This window comes from Carassius carassius, chromosome 17 (genome assembly GCF_963082965.1).
Source record: "Carassius carassius chromosome 17, fCarCar2.1, whole genome shotgun sequence".
Taxonomy (NCBI): domain Eukaryota; kingdom Metazoa; phylum Chordata; class Actinopteri; order Cypriniformes; family Cyprinidae; genus Carassius; species Carassius carassius.
Window position 1 is genome coordinate 15,326,263 of NC_081771.1, and position 19,756 is coordinate 15,346,018.

The 19,756-nt window shown below is 34.8% G+C and overlaps 2 protein-coding genes across 27 annotated transcripts in view; both read right to left on the minus strand.

Annotated features, from left to right (window-relative positions):
• Window positions 1-1,100: 1,100 nt before the first annotated feature.
• On the minus strand, window positions 1,101-9,162 carry meltf (melanotransferrin). Its single transcript, XM_059571073.1, has 16 exons — window positions 8,632-9,162; window positions 8,288-8,442; window positions 7,376-7,475; window positions 6,886-7,071; window positions 6,510-6,666; window positions 6,321-6,388; window positions 5,657-5,841; window positions 5,401-5,563; window positions 5,102-5,253; window positions 4,705-4,801; window positions 4,127-4,321; window positions 3,775-3,928; window positions 3,588-3,655; window positions 2,571-2,758; window positions 2,292-2,484; window positions 1,101-2,196 (listed from the first exon to the last, which is right to left on the minus strand). Exons 1-16 carry the CDS (start codon window positions 8,678-8,680, stop codon window positions 2,129-2,131), a joined length of 2,178 nt encoding a protein of 725 aa, XP_059427056.1. The 5' UTR covers window positions 8,681-9,162; the 3' UTR covers window positions 1,101-2,128.
• A 508-nt stretch (window positions 9,163-9,670) lies between these two features.
• The window catches only part of dlg1a (discs large MAGUK scaffold protein 1a), a 124,891-nt gene continuing 114,805 nt past the window's right edge, over window positions 9,671-19,756 (minus strand). For 18 of the 26 annotated variants that reach the window (XM_059571055.1, XM_059571052.1, XM_059571050.1 and 15 more), the window contains 9 exons: window positions 19,493-19,559; window positions 17,253-17,352; window positions 13,710-13,751; window positions 12,915-12,965; window positions 12,676-12,777; window positions 12,414-12,586; window positions 12,161-12,270; window positions 11,973-12,064; window positions 9,671-11,395 (listed from right to left, as the gene is read on the minus strand). In XM_059571055.1, the coding sequence (XP_059427038.1) occupies window positions 11,289-11,395; window positions 11,973-12,064; window positions 12,161-12,270; window positions 12,414-12,586; window positions 12,676-12,777; window positions 12,915-12,965; window positions 13,710-13,751; window positions 17,253-17,352; window positions 19,493-19,559 (844 nt within the window). In that variant the 3' untranslated portion in view covers window positions 9,671-11,288. Of the gene's footprint in view, window positions 11,396-11,972; window positions 12,065-12,160; window positions 12,271-12,413; window positions 12,587-12,675; window positions 12,778-12,914; window positions 12,966-13,709; window positions 13,752-16,933; window positions 17,353-19,492; window positions 19,560-19,756 lie in introns of those variants that run through there. The other 8 variants (XM_059571051.1, XM_059571061.1, XM_059571058.1 and 5 more) reach the window with 4 other exon arrangements.

The window sequence follows — 19,756 nt, forward strand, 5'->3', positions numbered from 1 at the left end:
GTTGTGAAGTCAACGTCAACGATTGTAAACTATAAGAGACAAATTTTTAAAATAAAAGTCCCGAAAAAAAAACGTTTTTGCCGTGTGACACATAAATAGTATAGAAATTATTTTTTATTTTTAGAAATTTTAAAATATTACTAAATTTTGCGTTATCTTAGAAAGCTTTTTATGTTTTGCTGACCCTTGTATAGGAGTATAAGAAACATCAATTTCACCTTTGGCTCCCAACATCTATTGATATTAAATACAAAACGTTTTTCACCTTAATGTTACAACCGTTCCCTGGTTTGCTTTTGCAGTATTTTGAAGCTTTATGGATGTACAGTGCACATAATGACCCATTAAGTCCACGTGTAGAATGCAGTATGGTAATATGATCAGCAGATGGTGCTATAAGTGAACAACAGCTGATATGCAGCCAGACTTTATGATATTTCCACTCATCTATAATAAAGTAAATAATAATGTAGAAATGGGTTTTTAAAACTTTTTTTGTATGCATGTACGCAATATATTAAAGTAATAGTATATTATAGTATATAGTATATTATAAAAATAGTATTTTGAAGAAAAATGTGTAATTTAAATAGTAAGAATAAGACAATTCTACATTATTACATAAATAACAAATCTATTTGATATATATATATATATATATATATATATATATATATATTGAATAGCTCAAGCTTTATGCATACTGCACTTGAATATAATGTTAAATTGCATATAAAAATAATACTAGATAATTAATGTTTATTTTTTAATAATACTTTAAAATATATATTCTAACACAGGCTGAACACACCTGGCTATACATTATATATTACAATATACCCGATTATATTATAATAACACACCTGATCTCTAGAAAGTGTCTTCTTCAGGGTCATTTTACAACATGAACTTTTCAAAAACATAAACATGGAGAATAACAGATCTGGACTAAGATAAAATCTTGGACATTTCAACAATTTTCAAATAATATAAGACCAATGAAAATGCAATCCTCTTCAGTAAATAATAAAAATGTTTTATCATTTGCCTGCCAATCCTTAAATCATTATGCTGCAGTGATGAACAACAACATACATCTAAAGATGCTTGTTTATTTCAAATAAGTGACAATATACTGTAATACTTGAGCAGACGCACTGGCCTGGCAACTAAATATTAGTTATATCCTAATCATTTCATTAAGAAATTGCAAGACAAAGCAGACATTAATGTAGAACATGCATGTGTCAGCACATATACACTGATATGGTATCTGAACAAATAAAAAAAATCTCTCAAAGAAACACATGAAGCAAGAGATCAAGTAAGTGAAACTGTGTAAATCATCAACTGGAGCACAATTGTGGGTCTTGACTGACTGAACAAGCATTAATATGAAATACTCCTCCCCCTGATATGAAAGCATTGCTGAGATTATCACATCTGAAAAGTTTATTTAATCTCAATGACTACTTATTAGATTGGTCAAAAAATATTTTGGATTTTAAATGCCTTAGTACAGTATGTTGTTGATTTAAGCAAGCAAGAATCAGTTTGAATGTGAGAGGAAAACAACTTTCAGTAGTACAACTCCAGTGCATGCTGCATTCAACTGCACGATACAAAAATCATCAAAGGGGAAAATGATAGACACAGCATATTCCCTGATATGGCATGTGCCTTCATATAGTTCATAACATGATAAAATGTCGGTTTTAAAAGCTGCAATAAACATTGTGCAATAAATATGTAACAGGCAAAGCATATGCACTGATATGGCTATTGCCCTCAGCAATTTCAGAGTAGAAATAATACAAATGGTCATAATAACAAACTAGCTTTGGTTTAAACTTAGTTTAAAGGAAGACTTTAACCAACTCTTTACAGTTCCTAATTTAAGACGGTTCCAAAAATTCCCCTAGACCCACTTACAAAGATTATCAACCATAGGCACGTACCGTGTACTATGTACCATTACAATCACAGATAAAAGGCACTGCTATTGCTTAAGCATATTGTCGCTTTCGATTTAGCGATTTGATTTGAACTTGAATCACCTAAATACTAGAAATTTCAACATGAGTATGAAGATCAGAGTTGAGAAATAATTCTGTGGCTGGCAGACCCACTATAAAGCCAACAGAGACACCAGGGAGCACACAATGGACATCAGCAATAGTGAGGATGAGGAAAACACTGTAAGAGAAACAAAGTGAAAAGAGTTATTAAAAGAATCCAGGGATATATATATATAGAGAGAGAGAGAGAGAGAGAGAGAGAGAGAGAGAGACCTGTTGATGAAGCTGAACACTCCATGGCTGTTACGGCATCCAGGTAGCTCTGGCCAAGCCATTCCTCATAGGTCTTCCTCTCTCCTACACCAATTAAAGTGATAGTTGAATCCTTGAAAATCAGGTCAGAACCCTCATAGGGTTTGGAGTCAAACATCTTGAAACCTGAGGCAGCATTAACTCCAAAGAAGTTCTGAAAGGTGCAGACCAAAAAGTCATACAAACAAGTACAACTCCATCTTCAAATGACCCTGAAAAATGACATTTGGATTTCCATACCTGGGCTTTGTCCAGGAGGCCAAAGATGACATGGTGGTTGGTATCGGGTCTTATCATAACAGCGTGGGAAGGGACACGGGCCAAGTTGCACTTAGTGTACTGAGTGACTTCAGCACGAGACTCCTGAGAACAAAGTAGCTGAAAATCACGGGATTCCAGGTTTACCGCCCAAGAATCGGTATTGTTTCCTGGAAATAACAGTTCTGACATGAGAGAACTACTAGAGACTTTTGCACATGATGTAATGGTGTGCTTGCTGCATGTAACATGCATGAATTTACTGTTCAGTTTCTAGTCCTCAACCCATAAAAGAATGAGCATTTTTGAGCCATGGGTTTTCTATGGAATTCTATCCTCTTTTTTTTTTTTTTTTTAGTTTTCTCTCACATGTATTGTTAATCACATACCGCATAAATCAAAAACTGCTATTCTAAAAATCAGAAATATAAATTATAGACCACTTCCAACCATTCACATTTTTGAAAGATCATGTTATGAGATAGCTTTTAAAATGAGCTGTTAATTATTACTAGTGCTGTCAAACGATTTATCGCAATTAATCACATCCGAAATAAGTTTTTGTTTATATAATATATGTGTGTGTATAGTGTATATTTATTATGTATTTATAAAGACACACACATACAGTATATATTTTGAAAATATTTACATGTATATATTTATATTTAAAGTAATTGTTATTATTATTATTACAACTATTTCCATTTTTATTTTTGTTTTCACTGTCTTATTTTATATTTTGGTTATATTTAAAAAAAAAAAAAAAAAATATATATATATATATATATATATATATATATATATATATATATATATATATATATATATTCTTTATATTCTGACTTGTGAAGTATACAAATGTTGTGCTATAAAAATAAGATGTATAATCCTGAGGGAATCCATGGCAAATTCTCTGGTTTGGCCAATAAATTGACATCATGACTGAACAGCTCTATAAAGAAGTTTAAAGGCCTAAATCAACAGAGATCTTTTTACCATCTGTGTTCTGGAATACAGTGGAATGTTTGACAAAGGCCACATCACCATGACCTTCAACAAGACACCTGAGAATTTAAACAGAGACGTTGATAAATACTTAGTTGTTATGTAAATACTCAATTGGTTAAATGCAAGTTAGCACCAAATCTTTCAGATAAAGATTTTTTGCAGTATAGTGGATTACCTGAAGGCTCCATCGTAACCGTCGTATAGGTCCTTGCCTTTTTCACACTTGCTTTGACCACTGGCGTCTCCGATGCACTGCTCACACAGGTTACTGGGAAAACCTTTCTGATTGGCTCCAGGTACACAGGCTGATTCAAAGAACTCCCCAGCAGCTAAAAGCAGAATTAAACACCCTCATTACACTGATTTTGCTATTTATATAGCAGAACAATATGTCTTTTGTTTCAATACCTTTGTAATAACTGACACAAAGTTACAAGTAACACTTGGAGTAAAAAGCTGAAAGCTTTTCACTGTTTTTTTTTATTTTAGGAACCCATGGAATGTGTGCACTACAGTACATGTCCAACCTTGGGCCACTTGGCATGTCTGCGGTTTGATGATGCTTTTTTCTATTAGCAGACCCATGGGAATGTTCCAGCCTGCAGTCCTTCCATAACCTGTGTGACAGGAGCGCTTGCTCTTGAGGTCACTGAATCTCTGGATGTCTCTGTTGCTCTTCCTCAGCACAGCCACAGCATAATAAATGCTTCCGTCAGTGTCTCCTTGCACAGAGAATCACAGCGGCTTGTGAAAATGAATCATCATTTATGAATAAAACAGCTGATGTTTCATCAGGCACTGTTGAAAATCTTTCCCAAACAAAGAACAGTCACCCAGTGAGCACATTTAACGGTTCACATTATACTATATTCAAGTAATTTCATACATTTACAATTAATTATTAATTGAATAATCAAATATTTTGGACTTTTATTTTGGAGTTTAGTTTTTATTAACTTTTTTGCTATGCTCTTTTTTTCTAAAATGTCCCCCCCCCCCCCCCCCCAAATTTTAAACGTCTACTTTATATCATATTGAAGTAATGTCATACATTAAAAACATATGGTCAATTAGTCAAAGTAAATTGAAAGTGTTTGGCTCTAACCTGTGTAGCTCTCCCCGACAGCAGGTATCAAACCAAAACTCTTCCCCGCTGTGTAGATGTAACCTCCGTCAAGAGTGATGGCATCAGCTTCCTTGTTCTGGAGGAAAAGAGTCTCATTCAAATTCTGCACAGCGACCGCCCACTTTTTCAGCAGCCTTGAGTTTATACAAATCTGTTTCTCTATGGTGAAAATGAATGGAATTTTTAGTCTCTGAACTTGACTTGCAGATTTTAGTGAGGGAAACTATATATAGTTTATAAATAGAGTATAAGGGCTTGATATATATGATTCTATAGTAATCATTATATATATATATATATTTTTATAGTTATCGTTTTGGTGTCAGCGGGTATGAATAAGATAGTTTGGTATTAAAATATCTCTTAATTGGCATACTTGTATTTTCTTCATACAGTCCTCCACAGATGAGCCATATACACACTGAATGTTAGGAATCAAACTTTTGCTTTTGAATGCCACAGCCATGTCTGCACATTTTTGCTGCTCTCCATGAGACAGGACACACCAGCGTAGGCGGGAGGGAACGTCTTCACACACACACACACACACACACACACAGAGAGAGAAACACGGATTTTGAGTACAATGTAAAAAAGCAAATTGCATGCATAGTAAATTTGCTGCGTTTCAAATTGTAATTTTTGATTGTTTGATGAAGATGCAAAGATTCTCACCTGACTCTGTGCAGTCCATAGCTCTCAGTATGTTATAGTATCGGCCCATCCATTTGATATAGTTTTCATTTCCTGCTTGGATAAATGTGGTTGAAGCGTCGCTGAACAACAAGTCTGTCCCTTCAAAGCCTGCTGAGGAGAACATGGAGAACCCAGACTTTTGCTAAAGAGAAACACACACACACACACACACTTAAATGAAATGTAAAATGGATTTCAAAATCCTAATAAATGACAATTTCAAAAAGGATCATACCAGTCCCTCACGTAACATGTTGTAAACCACTGAACTGCTGATGTCAGTGCGGACAACAATCCCCCTCGATGGGACTCGAGCCATATGGCATTTCTCATAATCACTGACTGGACTGCGGGTGCCGTCCTGACACAGGAGCTGATAGTCCTCCGAGTGCAAGCCTTGAGCCCATGAATCACCCTGACCTGAGACACAAAGTTAAAAGATTGATGATAATCTATCACTTATCCAACTTTACTGTCCACACTTCCTGTATAATCACTGTGTATACTTAGCATATCAGAACTCCAATGCATGTGCTTACTTTCACTTTATTTTCTTACAATCACAAACATACTGTTTGCTATGCATAAAAGCTCCAACCATAACATTAACTATATTATATCATTAACAGAAACTGAGGAATTACTTTGGAATTGTACATTTTTCTGATAATTTGCTGCCATGTGCCTATTTATGTTTATATGTGTGTATGATTTCACGTTGCATCTTCATGAATTAAGATGGAATAATTATACTTACTATAAGTTAATAAAATTAATTATTCTATATTATGTCTATATTATATTATATATTTAAATATAACATATTTTAAGTAACCCTGCATCCCCTTTGGAAGTTTGCTGAAGTTGCCTGGTTGAGACCCAATGGAGTATACATTTACCATCTGTATTCTCTCTTACAGTTGTGTGCTTCACAAAGGCAACATCACCTGCATCATCAACCAAGCACCTGTGAAGCCCAAAACAACAGTTAAATGACACACTGAGAATATTTATCATGATCAAAGCTGTAACTGCACCAGCTATGTTTCACTACAGTATGATTTTAATTTGTTTAATAAATATGGTACCTGAACGCTCCATTATATGCATAATACTGCTCTAAAGTGCTTTCATCACACTTATATTTTCCTGTTCCTGTCCCATCTCCCACACACAGCTGACACAGGGACGCAGGGTCATCTTTAGCCCCAGGGATACAGCTGGCGCTAAAGAAGTCAGCAACCCCTAATACAAGAAGATGAGCCACAAAATTAAAATAAATTGTTTCCTTCTAAAAAAAAAAAAAAGAGCATCTGACAATTTAAAGGGATAGTTCACCCAAAAATCTAAATTATGTCATTAATAACTCACCCCCATGTCATTCCAAACCATTAAAACCTCAATTTATCTTCAGAACACAGTTTAAAGGGTTTAAGATGTGCTGCACAATGAACAATGGACTACCTTGAGAGATGTTGCACCCCATGGCTGACATCATTCCATTGTCAATCAAATACCCCAGAGGGACGTTCCAGCCAGCTGTGCGGTGCTTGCCAGTGTGACAAGACTTCTTTCCCTTCAGATTGTTGATGTTGATGGCTGAATTTGACCTTTTCACCACAGCAACACCGTAGTATGTTACTCCTTTCCCTGTTGCCGTTAGATGAAGGACAAATTTTAAGACTTTGTTGACTAACTAGTTGCTCTAAAAGTAAAATTTTGCTAGATAAAACAATGGATAGTCCATAACATCCATACTTATAATGGACATTCACTACATTATTTTTTTATTATAATAAAAGTGATTGTGTAATCAAATACTGATACAGAAATTGTAAATCTGTTAATATTCAACCTAATGGTACTGTTGACATTTATGGCTTTAATCACTGCCCTTCCATTTCAAAGACAACTTGCATAATCTGGTATCTACAGCACCAAAAGAAGAACATACCATCTGCTCCAGATTCTCCAGCTGCAATTTTAATGCTGGCTTGCTTGCCAATGTCATATATCTCTTTAGCACTGGCTGAGAAGGCATCAACTTCATTTTTCTGTCAAAAGCAATATTGATCACAATTGCATCTTGATTATTTTAGTGTACTTCTGCCAATAAAACGAACAGATAAAAAAAGACTAAAAAAGCATATCTGAGCAGGGACATGATCATTTGTCGTATGTTTGTGATAAATTCTCAGTGTGGGAGAAAAGCTTTTTAAATCTGAACCTTGGATTTTCTGTGATGCTACAACCCTCATAAACAGATGTATTAAAACTTATATATATATATATATATATATATATATATATATATATATATATATATATATATATATATATATATTTCAATGTGAAAATTATTAACATTTCAGTATTTTTATTTTATTTATTTTTTATTTTTTTTCAGGGAGTTTGATGTTTTCTGTTCCATAAAAGTGATACAATTTAGAATTTTAATGTTAAAGCAAAAAAATTAAAAATCTTAAAATATAAAAAAAATTTGTCACGTAAAATTTTATTTTATCACATGCACGTTTCCATCACATCAAAAAACAATATACCAGATAGTGTTCCAAGAACGTTTTGCTAACGTTCCTATTAAGTTACGAAAACATTCATTATGAATTTTCAAAAACTTTGTTTAAAACTTCATTGTCGTTACGAACATTCCACTTTATAATGATGCACACATTGTGGGAGCCTTACTTTTAAAAGTTCTCTTAAACAAGTAGGCCTAGTAAATTTTTAAAAGCATGACGCTTTATAAACATTAATAATGACCAGACAACTCTGACTGAATGTTGTATTAATAACACTGAGAGAACGTTTGTATGGAATGTTTGGGTGACTGTTTAGACAGACTTACGGTGAGTTTTTGAGCACATTCGGCTTTAGATGATGCGAGGACGCACTGTAGCGCTGGTCGAACCGCAGCGCTGGTGAAGGCCTGAACCATTGCTTTACATTTGGAATCCTCCGCAGAAGAAATAGTGCACCATCTTATTGTACTCTGCCCTGACACTAAACGAAGACATTTATAATATTGTCATGATTATTTTTAGCCTTCCACCTTTATTTCGAAAAGAGTCTCAGATTCATTCTGTTGCTTATATAATTAAAAACATAATTTTCATACAGTATAGGCTACTATAGCCTACTTAAAGACAGAGATACAAAAACTATTTTTACCTCATATGAAATGTTTCTTACCGTAATGCGTGACCGCGAGCAGAATGCTTAGAATAGCCCAGGTGTCCATCTCTGACTGGAGAGTGCGCAGATGTTAGTGTGTTACTGTAGCTTTATATCTGAGAGACTGTTGCAAAGTCCAAAACACGACTCAGCCCTTCGACACAACTAAACGGGAAATGGTACCTTGATCATAAAAGATACGTGCAATCAAATTCAGGATTTATAGACTATAATGTCGACATAAGGGACGACACGTCCAACAGACGGGCGGAGGTCCAAGGTGCACACAGAGTGGTCTTTCATTCTTTCAAACTCCACCTTTTTCCATAAGAGAATTAAAGAAGGCTCTGAATCAAGGGCGGACACTAAGACCCAGAAAAAAAAAAAAAAACTTTTAACCTTGAAAAAGAAGCAAATGACAATCTAACGTAGTTTAGATTTTTGTTCAAAACGAAGACAAAAGGTGTTTGGACACATTCTGGTCAATTTTAGTTTCTTCCTCCCTAAAGTGTGCAAAGAATACGTTTTCGAACCATGCAGAATAGGCTATAAGGATAAAATCATAAAAACAGACACTTCTTGACTAAGTATTTTCTGACTTAAAACTTCATTGTATTCGTTTTAATAATAATTTTACTGTCACCGTAAAGTATCTATTCAGCTGCTACCTAGAGGTGTTATGCCAAAAGGGAATTGTAACTGTGATTTAATCTTGTTTTACAACAGGAAGGAAACATGTTTAATGAGGACATATACACTACAATTATACAATAATGCAGCACACTTTATGGTGGCAGTGTTTTCTGGTGTGTTGCTTAAAATGAGTTCAGCCAAAAACTTGCGGAACACAAAATATGACATTTTGGTGAACTTTAAATTTTGGGTGAACTACTGTATCTCTTTTAAAAAAAGAACCTAAGATATAACTGTTCAAAAGATGCATTTGTAGCATTAATTTATTATTTACACGAATCAAAAACCATTTTGCTCTCTAATACTTTTGTCAAACTTTAAAGAAAATTTTAGCATGCACAAACAGATACACAAAAACACTGTATATGAGAAAAAAAAAGGTTTTTATTAGCTGTTCTCCTTTTTGACAAATGGAATGAATCAAGTTGGCAGATTATGTACATAATTGAGTCAAAAATGTGTTAGAAAGCCAAAATGACAAGTTAGAGAAGCAATCTTTTAGAAAACAATCATCTCCGAGTAATTTAAGAAAGAAAAGGTGTATGCTGTCAGCACGCCCCTTGGTGGAGAGTTAAAGGCTTGTGTTAGAGAGTGGTAAAGCAAATCTCTCTTCAGCTCTGGGCAGTCGACAAGTTTACACACATGGAGGCAAGAATCTCCTAGCCTCTAACGTTTACAGTTCATGCTAACTCTGACATTTTCACAATCCCAGGTGAAAACAGAAAGAGAAGCCCTCTCCTCCGCTTCTCGTGTCAAAGACTATTGCTTTTAGAAATCATGCACGTCACATGAAAAAGTAAATATGACATAACTACACAGGAGAGCGAGAGATAGCAGAAGACTACAAACTGCCAACTTGAGTTTTATTTCATATTGTTTGAGCAGATGCAAATGGAACACCACCATTCAGCCCGTGTGTCCTGCGTGTCAGTGTTTTTGCATAAAACAAACCATTAACAACAAAAGTGATGGTGGTAAAAGTAAAGGAAAATATATATTTATATATCTATTTATATTTATTTTTATATACATACACGCATATTCATACGAGTGTATGTTTGACATTATAAAGAAAATAATTCCCATAGGTGTGGAGTTTAATTAAAGCTCAATATAGACTTTGTTATAACAAAATAGGCAGTATACTGAGGGTTGAATATACATTACAATTTATACTCTCTTATTTGCATTTTGCATTTGTTTCTTTAATAAGAATATGTCATCACCTGGATTTGAAAGATAATTGTAAGCTGTTCCTTTTCACCTCACCTACTCCCCATTTGCACCTTGATTAAAATGTACACAGATTGTTAAGACAAATAGACATTTAATATAAAAAGAAGAACTGTTGTGCCAAATGTTTTTGTCCTCTTTGTGCAATTGTGACAAAACTGATCAGCTGCTTAAAATTAGTGGACTGCTTGATTTTACAAGATCAACGAGAGAAAACAGAAGTAATATGGTGGCTGCAGTTCACGTAGCTCGAAAACATAAGTTAACTGAAAAAGAATAATTCAAAACATGCTCTTAATGCAAAAACGTGCAAAGTGTGGCTTTATGCCTTTTCAGAGACAGACATGAAAGCGTTAACTTCTGATCATATATGGAAAAAGAACAAACCAAAATGTATATAATGCATTAACTCATTGGTTTTCCTTCAAGCAAGTCACCTCCCTTAAACATTAAGGAATCTGTACCGTATAATCTGTCCAGTAAGTCGTTGGTCAGGCATGTCTCCCCCGACCGGAGGATGAAATGCGGAGATTGGGATGCGAGTTCTAGACAGCAGTTTCAAAGAGAGGCATAAGAGAGAGAGGTGGCCGTGAGACCACCATGACCCCAAGCCCATCCAAAGAAAATGTATTTCCTATGCTCAGGGGTCAAAAAGCCAATGCAAGCAGCAGGCCAGGTTAGTGTAAAAAAAATAAAGAAATAAGAAAAAAAAACTACACTAAAATAAGGTTTATTTGTCTCCAGCCATCTCACAATTTCTCTTTGACAGGTACCCAGATGAACGTCCCAGACTGCTCCTCGATGATCTGCTTAACCTGGTTGTAGATCTCTTCTAATGTGTCCCCTTGTACAATGGCTGAAGGAATGATTAGATGAACATCATTAAGTATTAAGTATCATACATCTCCTTGTTCAATGGAAAAAATATTTCTCAAAAAGTTCTCAGGAAACATGGGACTAGATACAGTCGGCCCACAACGATTTGGTAGCAAATGCTGTCACTCTGTAGTAGTATTTGGAAATATTTAATAAAATAAATACATAATAGTTGTATTATAAGCAACAATTATTTTCACGGTCAATGTCCATTGCCATTAATGTAATGATGTATGAAGCACACCTCATACAGAAATCACTTCCAAACCAAGCAGCACTTTTTATTGGACAATGTGTATTGCGAAGTCTATGCGAATTAAGCTAGTGTTGCTACATTTCATGTTTATATTGTTACAGCAGTATAAAACTCAAAAATCTTTTGTGTAAGCACTAATACAAAGAACACCAAATGTAATTTGCACTGAGTTTGTTTTTTTAAAGGTCTGTTCCCACTTTTTAACTCAAAATGATTGCTTCCTTTTTTTAAACGCAGAGTACGGCTTCGTTGCAGGACAGGTATACATGAAAATGCAGAAAGTTCACTCTACTGTTCTCACCGGTGAAGTGCTCTTGGAATTCCTGCTCCAGTTTCATGGCTCTCTCATAGGTCTTCCTGCCTTGCTCCTCCATCAATCTTTTATTCATCTCTCTGTGAAGGACACAGAGGACATATAACTAGTGCCAATCAGTCAAAAATAATCAAGGTGTAGCATTTATTGTGTGTTTGACAGTAAAAGTAACATACAAAATATTCTCCACCGATTTGGGTTTCACGAACACCGCAATGGGGAAGAGCTGTGCTAACTGGAGTCGCTTGATGGCATTGCCTGAGACATCCAGAATGCAGTGCTTGCCCTTAAAGAACAATGAAAAACAGATCGTCATGCGAGAAATGAGAAAAATGGTGCACAATGCAGATCTGAAGGTCAGCATGATACTCTCTTTTTATTACTGCAATAATTTCCTTTATTACTTCCTAACAAGTTGAACTCTTTCACCTTTTCTGCAACCTCTCGCACTGACTGCACGCTCGTCCCATACAGGTGGTTGTTATATTGGCCGGCCTCGATGAACTTGTGATCTTGAATGTCTTTTTCCATTTGTTCCCGTGAATTAACAAAATGGTAGTCTCGACCATCAACCTCGTAGTCTCGCTTAGGTCTAGTCGTGTCTGGTCAAAGAACAGAAATTACCATGAAAACGACGCAGATGGTATGAAATTCTGCAGAAGAAATGATAAAACCATGGTTATGTACTCACGGGGAACACATGATCCAAACTTGTCCGGGAACTCCGAGATTAGATCGTCATTGATCCGGTCTTTCATGGGTCCAAGGATAATCACCGGACGAGCATAACTCACTGTAAACCACAATAATAACCATACAATCGGTCCTTACAATCGATCAGTCAAGCAGAATTACACACCGACACAGTTAAATGAAGATATATGAACCAATCCACCAAAATATAAGAAAGCCATTATGATAGACACTCACCTTCCTGTTGCGTGACTGTCTCATACGAGAGGACATACTCTTCCTGTCCACCTAACAGAGACAGAAACACTGATATAAGCTCAAAGGTTATTATGTACTGTGTAAATCTGATGTTGAAATGCATTTCTGTTGCATTCATTGCTATTCATTTACATTTCAAACATATTACTTGGTCACCCTATGCTTACATGCTTTTGTTTTCAACAGTAGTCTCTAATTTTCACTCACTGTTCAAACGAGATTTAAGAGCCATGTAGCATTAAAGTTCAAGAGGTTTTTCAGACCACTCGAAGTGAATGACAGGCCAGTTACAAAACTGTTGAAAGGCACTGACTGTACAAATGACTGTGATTGTTTTTTCAAGGTAATATTCCAGGTCATAATATTCTGCGTACCCAGTATGATCACTAAGCAAGGTACACAGATAACCAGCACCTGTTTTATTACATGAAACTACCATGTATGGCAAATCACATAACTAGCTTATGAACTATAAAACCTAGAAGAGTAAAGTGAGCTTCTGCTGATTTAAATCAATGCAATGTGTTGCAATTATCACATCTTTTGCTGCTGCATTTTTAAACAAGCTATTTTAAGATTAATATTTCTTTATATGAAATATCAAAATTAAACTGTTTGTGCATACAATGTTGCTCTTGAATAGTACACATCTTTCAACTGTGTGTGTGCATATAACATAAAAGGAAAGCTGAGGGAACAATGGGAATTAAATACTCAAACTGATGAAACGGATGACAACGTGATGAAAGGAAATAAAGGGGAACACAAACTTACGGTAACTACTTTCACTATCGCTGGCATTAGAAGTTACATGCTCTGAAACCATAAAAAGGGAAAATGAACACCACAGACAGAAAAACAAGCTTTGCAGGAATATAATAAACAGAATACTAAGTGCGGTCACCAGCAGATGGCAGTGTTAAGAACCTGTGCAGGACATGACTCGGAGGCTTTGAAGCTGATCTTGTTTTGCTCGGTTTATCACAAAATTGCTTGTACAAAATGATTTTGGTAGTTTTATCAGTATGAAACATTTCAAATCATCTAATAACCTCTGAATGCATGTAAGAAACTTTTAAGGGGTCTTAACACAGTCATGGTGCGCTGAACATTGATGGACAGAGGGGCTCCACTCCACCGCCTAAAAGAAGTCTAGAAGTCTACACACAAATACTAAACATCCAGGAAACATGGAAGATTGTACATAACTTCACATTATATAAACCATGCTGATCTCAACCCCCTCATGTTCTGTTGTTCTGTTTTCACACTACCTAACGTTCAAAAGTTTAGTCATTTGTTTTGTTTATATTTTATTTATTGTAAAAGTAATACCATTATTCAGCAAGCATACAAGGATATATTAAAATCTATTTCAAATGACAGTAAAAAAAAATTATGTTGAAAAAAAGCTGTTAATTTAAACTTTCCATTCCTTAAAAAAAAAAAATTGCTTTTCTATGACAGAAATAAATTACATAACATATTATATATAATAATATATTATATAAAATATTATATATAAAAATGTATATAATATATTAAAATACTGTATTTTTGAGCAAATAAATGCAGTACTGATACAATAATTCTTTCAAAAACATTTGAAATATTACTGACTCATCCCTAAAAAAACTTTTAAAAGTATCTGCTTTCTTTCCTTCATATTGTTTTAGGGTTTTTGATTTGAAAGTACGTAGATATTTTTGCAGATTGTTATATCACAAAGACATGCATTTAAACAAAAAACAAAAAACCTTGGGATTGTAGTTTGAAAGAAATCAAAATAAAAAACTGAAGGGAGTGTATCTTTGTGTCAAGATCAAACAGAACACGAGCATTAAATTCCTTTCTGACTATGGCATTATTTGCATTTGTCCCCAAAAGCACATATCAAACTCATCTCCCAAAGCAAAATTACAGCAGTAACTACATTTTTACATATTCAGAAGAAAATATAATCAGTGCAAAACTTGCTCCAATGCTAAGGTGTTGTGGATGATGTCCAAGGTATTGCCACGCAGATGCTAGGCTAGGAGGTTGCTTACTGGCAAGTTAAAAGAGCCCACTCCCCAAGCCCTGACCACTTTTCTGACCATTTTGTCTTTCACCAGGATAAAAATAACATGTGCAACTGCTTAGTGTGGGGAATAAATGAAGGAAAATATGTGAGTTACACACCAACATTTAATACTTTGGGTTAGGCATTTGTTCAAAGCCCTAAACCCGGGGTTCCCAGGGTTTTTTTTGTTAGCCGAAACCCTTAGAACTAATATATTGAATTGAAGCATCCTTCAACATTATAATTTGCATGTTCACAGTTCTCTGATGTTGGTAAACCGTCACAACATCCAATGAAACAGCTAAAATATCAAATCTATTTTAGTGTATGCAAATTTCCAATGTGGTTACATTTCTTATTTTTCATATTAATTTTTACAGTATATTCCTTGTGAGTAATCCTTTATGATTATTTTATTGTTATGTTATACTCATCTTACATATTCATATTATTCACATTACTGTTTTATGTTACTCATATACTATTAAGTTTTATTCATTTTTCTTCTTTATTACTGTTCTTTTCTTTATATTCCATTGACAGTATATTTTTCTTTATTTGACATCAAATGTACATTTTGTTATCCTTAAGGGATGTTTGAACAGGATGTTGGAAACTTAATTCTCTGCAGAATATTTTTGATTATATGCAAGGATGTTTGCTCAATTTGTTTTAAGATTATTATACGTACTTACATTTAGATTATACTCTCCAATACCAATTTTGACAGAATATACTCAGTATATTCAGTTTTAGGTTTTGTATTGATTGTAAATATTTTTCTATCTTTTGGATTATTATTATCATCTGTGACTGTTGTATTTATAATTTTCAAAAAATATAACATTTTACTTAAAGACTTTGCCTGCCTGGCAAACTAACTTTTAATTTGAAAGCTATTGGAAATAGTTACATTTAAGGGTGTTATGATACAAATATTTATTTCTTAATTTTTTTCTTTCAAACACTTGAGCTTTTAACATGTTAAATCCTCAATTTTTTATTTTGGCAGAATACTGGTTTTGCTCATTTTGGTAAAACATTTTGGAAAATCAAAATATAAAAAAGTAATGCAACAGACTATATCACAGTCTTCCATGATTTCATAAGATATATCACTATTAGGTTTATTTCAGTTTTCAATTATGTTGCACAATTTGTTTATTTTTATGTTCCATTCAATTGAATTACTTTTTAATCAACTCACAAACCCCTTGCAGTTCCCGCACAAACCCTCATTTAGGAAACCCTACACCAAAGAATGAAATATAATAATCACCATGATTTAATCGATGCATTTATAATGCACATTTTGTTAAAGGGACAGTACACCCAAAAATGAAAAACTCCCTAACATCAAACCTGTACAACTTTCTTTCTTCTGTAGAACATAAAATAACATATTTTGAAGAATGTTTGTAACCAAACAGCTTCAGTTCCCATTGACCTCCATTGTATTTTTAGCCCATTCAATGTAAGTTAATGTGAAATTAAACCGTTTGGTTACCAACATTTTTCAAAATATCTTATGTTCTGCAGAAGAAAGGCATACAGGTTTGGAAAGACATATTTTGGGGTGAACCATCACTTTAAGCAATACTCTATTATATTATTGTCACTTTTGTAAAACAACATAAATTATGCCATTTCTATAAATTAGTAAATTATGAAAGAAAATTCATTTTTGGTTGAACTATCCCTTTAAGAGCAGTAGACTTAACATGTTTAGAGGAAAAAGCACAACAAAGGAACTGAACATAGCACAGCTCTGCAAAGCTTGTGTTTTATAGCCCTCTAGACACAACACAGGTTGCAGACGCAATACAATTCTAACCAAACATCACTGCTAAAGGTGCAAAACAGATTTCTGGGGAACAAAGGGAGTTTGGTGGGCCGGTGGAGTACTGTGCGTCTGCTGTTGCCTTTGTGGACTTACTCAAGCCTTTGTCGTCACTCAGGTCCTGTGAAGCAGTCAGCAGAGAGCACGGAGCAAGAGAAAACCACAAAAATAACAATGATTACTGGAACAACACATCACGTTTTACCAATGAACATTGCTCCTGCCTTGCAACAAACCCAGATAAGTAGACTTCAATGGTTTTCAGTGGACATTCTGTCCCTACATCAGCTCAGATCTACCAAATTTGCCGTCACTTTTAGGGTTGTTGCAGAAGCAAGAGTTTTGTTCAGTGGTGCTGGCGTTGCCGTTGCCGCGTGTGGCACTAGCCTGCCCTGTACACGCTTAATGTACTTACGGTCCACATCACTCGTTTCCTGTTCACTGGGGTCCTTGTTCTTGTAGAAAGGGAATTTTCGAGAAAAGAGGTTCTTTTTACACTTGTCATTGAGTGAATGCTGGGAAGGAGGAGAGGGAGGGATGGAGGGGGGAAGGGAGGGGGGGGGGGCAAAAAAGGAAGAACAGATGGAATGGTGTTGGGTGTCTAGTTGAAGTATGAACAAATGCCAAACTTAACAGATGCCCATGTTATTGACTCTATAGCCACCGCCATCCAATAAAATTATGCTGGAATGACAAAAATCACTAATGTGAGAACTTATAAATAGATATTAAACCAGATCTTGGTTTGGAGATGGCAATAGACACAGTAGAGTTTATGAGGGATTACTGAACATCAGATAAATTTAAAGCGTAACGGTTAGCAAGGTGGATTTATAGCACAAATGCAAGGACATGCAGACCATGCTCCTAAATACGCTAGTCGATTAAAGTTAGTAATTGGCATTGATCAAAGGGTTTGGACAGGAACAAAGTTACAACACACTTGAAAAGATGGACAGATGAGTAATGTGCAGGAAGAGAAAGAGACATCAATGGCAAGCGTATACATCTTTTTGTTCACTGACATATTCATGCACTCATGCTGCATTAGTGAATGCAGTTGAAAATGCTGAGACAGTGAAGAGTGGATGATGAGTTGGTCTGGTGCAATACTGCTGCAAAGACTAAAGAGTTATTATCACTAGGACTGGGCAATACATATTGAATTTTGACAATATATTCTGTGGTCATAGAAAATGAATCAAACATTGTGAATATTGCCATGAGTTTACTGTTTGGCTGAAACACACACACACACTCACACGTGTATATATATATATAATTTTTTATTATTAAGTCAGAGCAAGTATTTTAATACTGTGATATATCTCGAATGACATCAAAATGCTGACAAATATTGTTATATTTAATACCATTATAATACAGTCTATACTATCTGTGACGAGTGGGGCGGGGCCGAGAGACGTGGAAACAGGAGCGAGGCCGGTGGAGTGATTGGAGATGAGCGACACCTGCTCGACCCACCGGTCTCGAGTCCCACAGAGGAGAAGGAAGGATATAAAACAGGAGCGACGACAGTGAAGGACGAGAGAGGACCAGGCCTGGGCTTTAGTTTGTGTTTGGTTTTTATTTGTGCGCGGCAGTCGTCCGCGAGGGGCTGATGCGCTGTTTTGTGTTTATTTTATTATTAAAGTAATGTTTGATTGTCCGCCGGTTCCCGCCTCCTTCTTCCCGATGATTATGAAGTTTGTATCGTTACACTATCGTTCATGTTTGGGGTTGGTAAGATTTATTTTTAAATTTTTCTCTCTTATGCTTATGCAAAGAAGCATTTATATGATTAAAACATACAGTACAACAGAAATTATTTCTGTTATGGCAAAGCTAAATTTTCAACAACCATTACTCCATTCAGCAGTTTCAAAAGATTCTTTAGAAGTCATTCGAATACTGTATATATTTTTTTATGATTTTTAAAATAGAAAATTCAAAAGAACATTTATTTGAAATGGAAATATTTTGTGGCACTGTATAAGTCTTTACTGTCATGTTTTGAACTTAATAATGAATTGAATGTGTCCTTGCTGAATAAAAGTATTATATATATATATATATATATATATATATATATGTGTTTTTTTTTTTTTTTTTGCCATATTGCCCAGCCCTAATAGTCACATGCGGTTAAGAATCCTCTCACAGGAGAGAATAGTGAAAAAACATACAGGATTAGTACATTACAATACAGTTAAAATGGATCTGAATTCATTTCACAAACAAACTTTCAAACAAGCATCTCATTCATGAAGAATGATTCATCACTTCACTGCTTTGTTAGAGTTTACACTTGCCAGCTGTTAGTCATCTTATGTGAGAATATTTTGGGCTTTGGAAAAGTCACAAGAGAAAGGTGCAACAAAATGTTTCTAATGCTGTACTTCTTGTTAGCACTTTTCATCTCAAATTAGCATAAAATAACAATGTTTAAAAATAGGCTACAAGGCGTGTTCCTAATGGTTTCTGATTTCTGTCAAATTAAGGTCAGCATGACTAAGTAAACTAAATACATTTTTTTTTTTTACAGAAAAGGCCCATTTATTATGTATTAGTCTATAAACAGCTGCTTTTTAAAGGCATTAAAAGCCTGTTTGTGTCATGCCAGACATGGTAAATATTTGAGCAGCAAATACTTACCCCTTTGTCTCGAGACTTGGAGTTGAATTTAACCGTCTTTAACCTGGCTCTTTCTTTTCTCTCCACCCTGAAGACATTAGGACAGTATTTTCACTGTTAATACACAACAACTGTCCTGAGTTCATTATGTACATGTGTATAAATTAAAAAAAAGTATGTTGAGAAATGTATGAAGCCAAAAAAAATTTAGCTTTTTGCAAGGACAAAGATATTGTTGTAAGACATAGTTGTCTTGAAAAGGAATAAACGTGGAATATGCAATAT

Coding starts and splice junctions, on each gene's coding strand:
- meltf (XM_059571073.1), bottom strand. CDS start 8,680: ATGGACACCTGGGCTATTCTAAGCATTCTGCTCGCGGTCACGCATTAC. Junction 4,322..4,704: donor TGTCGGGGAGAGCTACACAG/GTTAGAGCCAAA, acceptor TCTCTGTGCAAG/GAGACACTGACGGAAGCATT. Junction 2,485..2,570: donor GCCTCCTGGACAAAGCCCAG/GTATGGAAATCC, acceptor TGCACCTTTCAG/AACTTCTTTGGAGTTAATGC.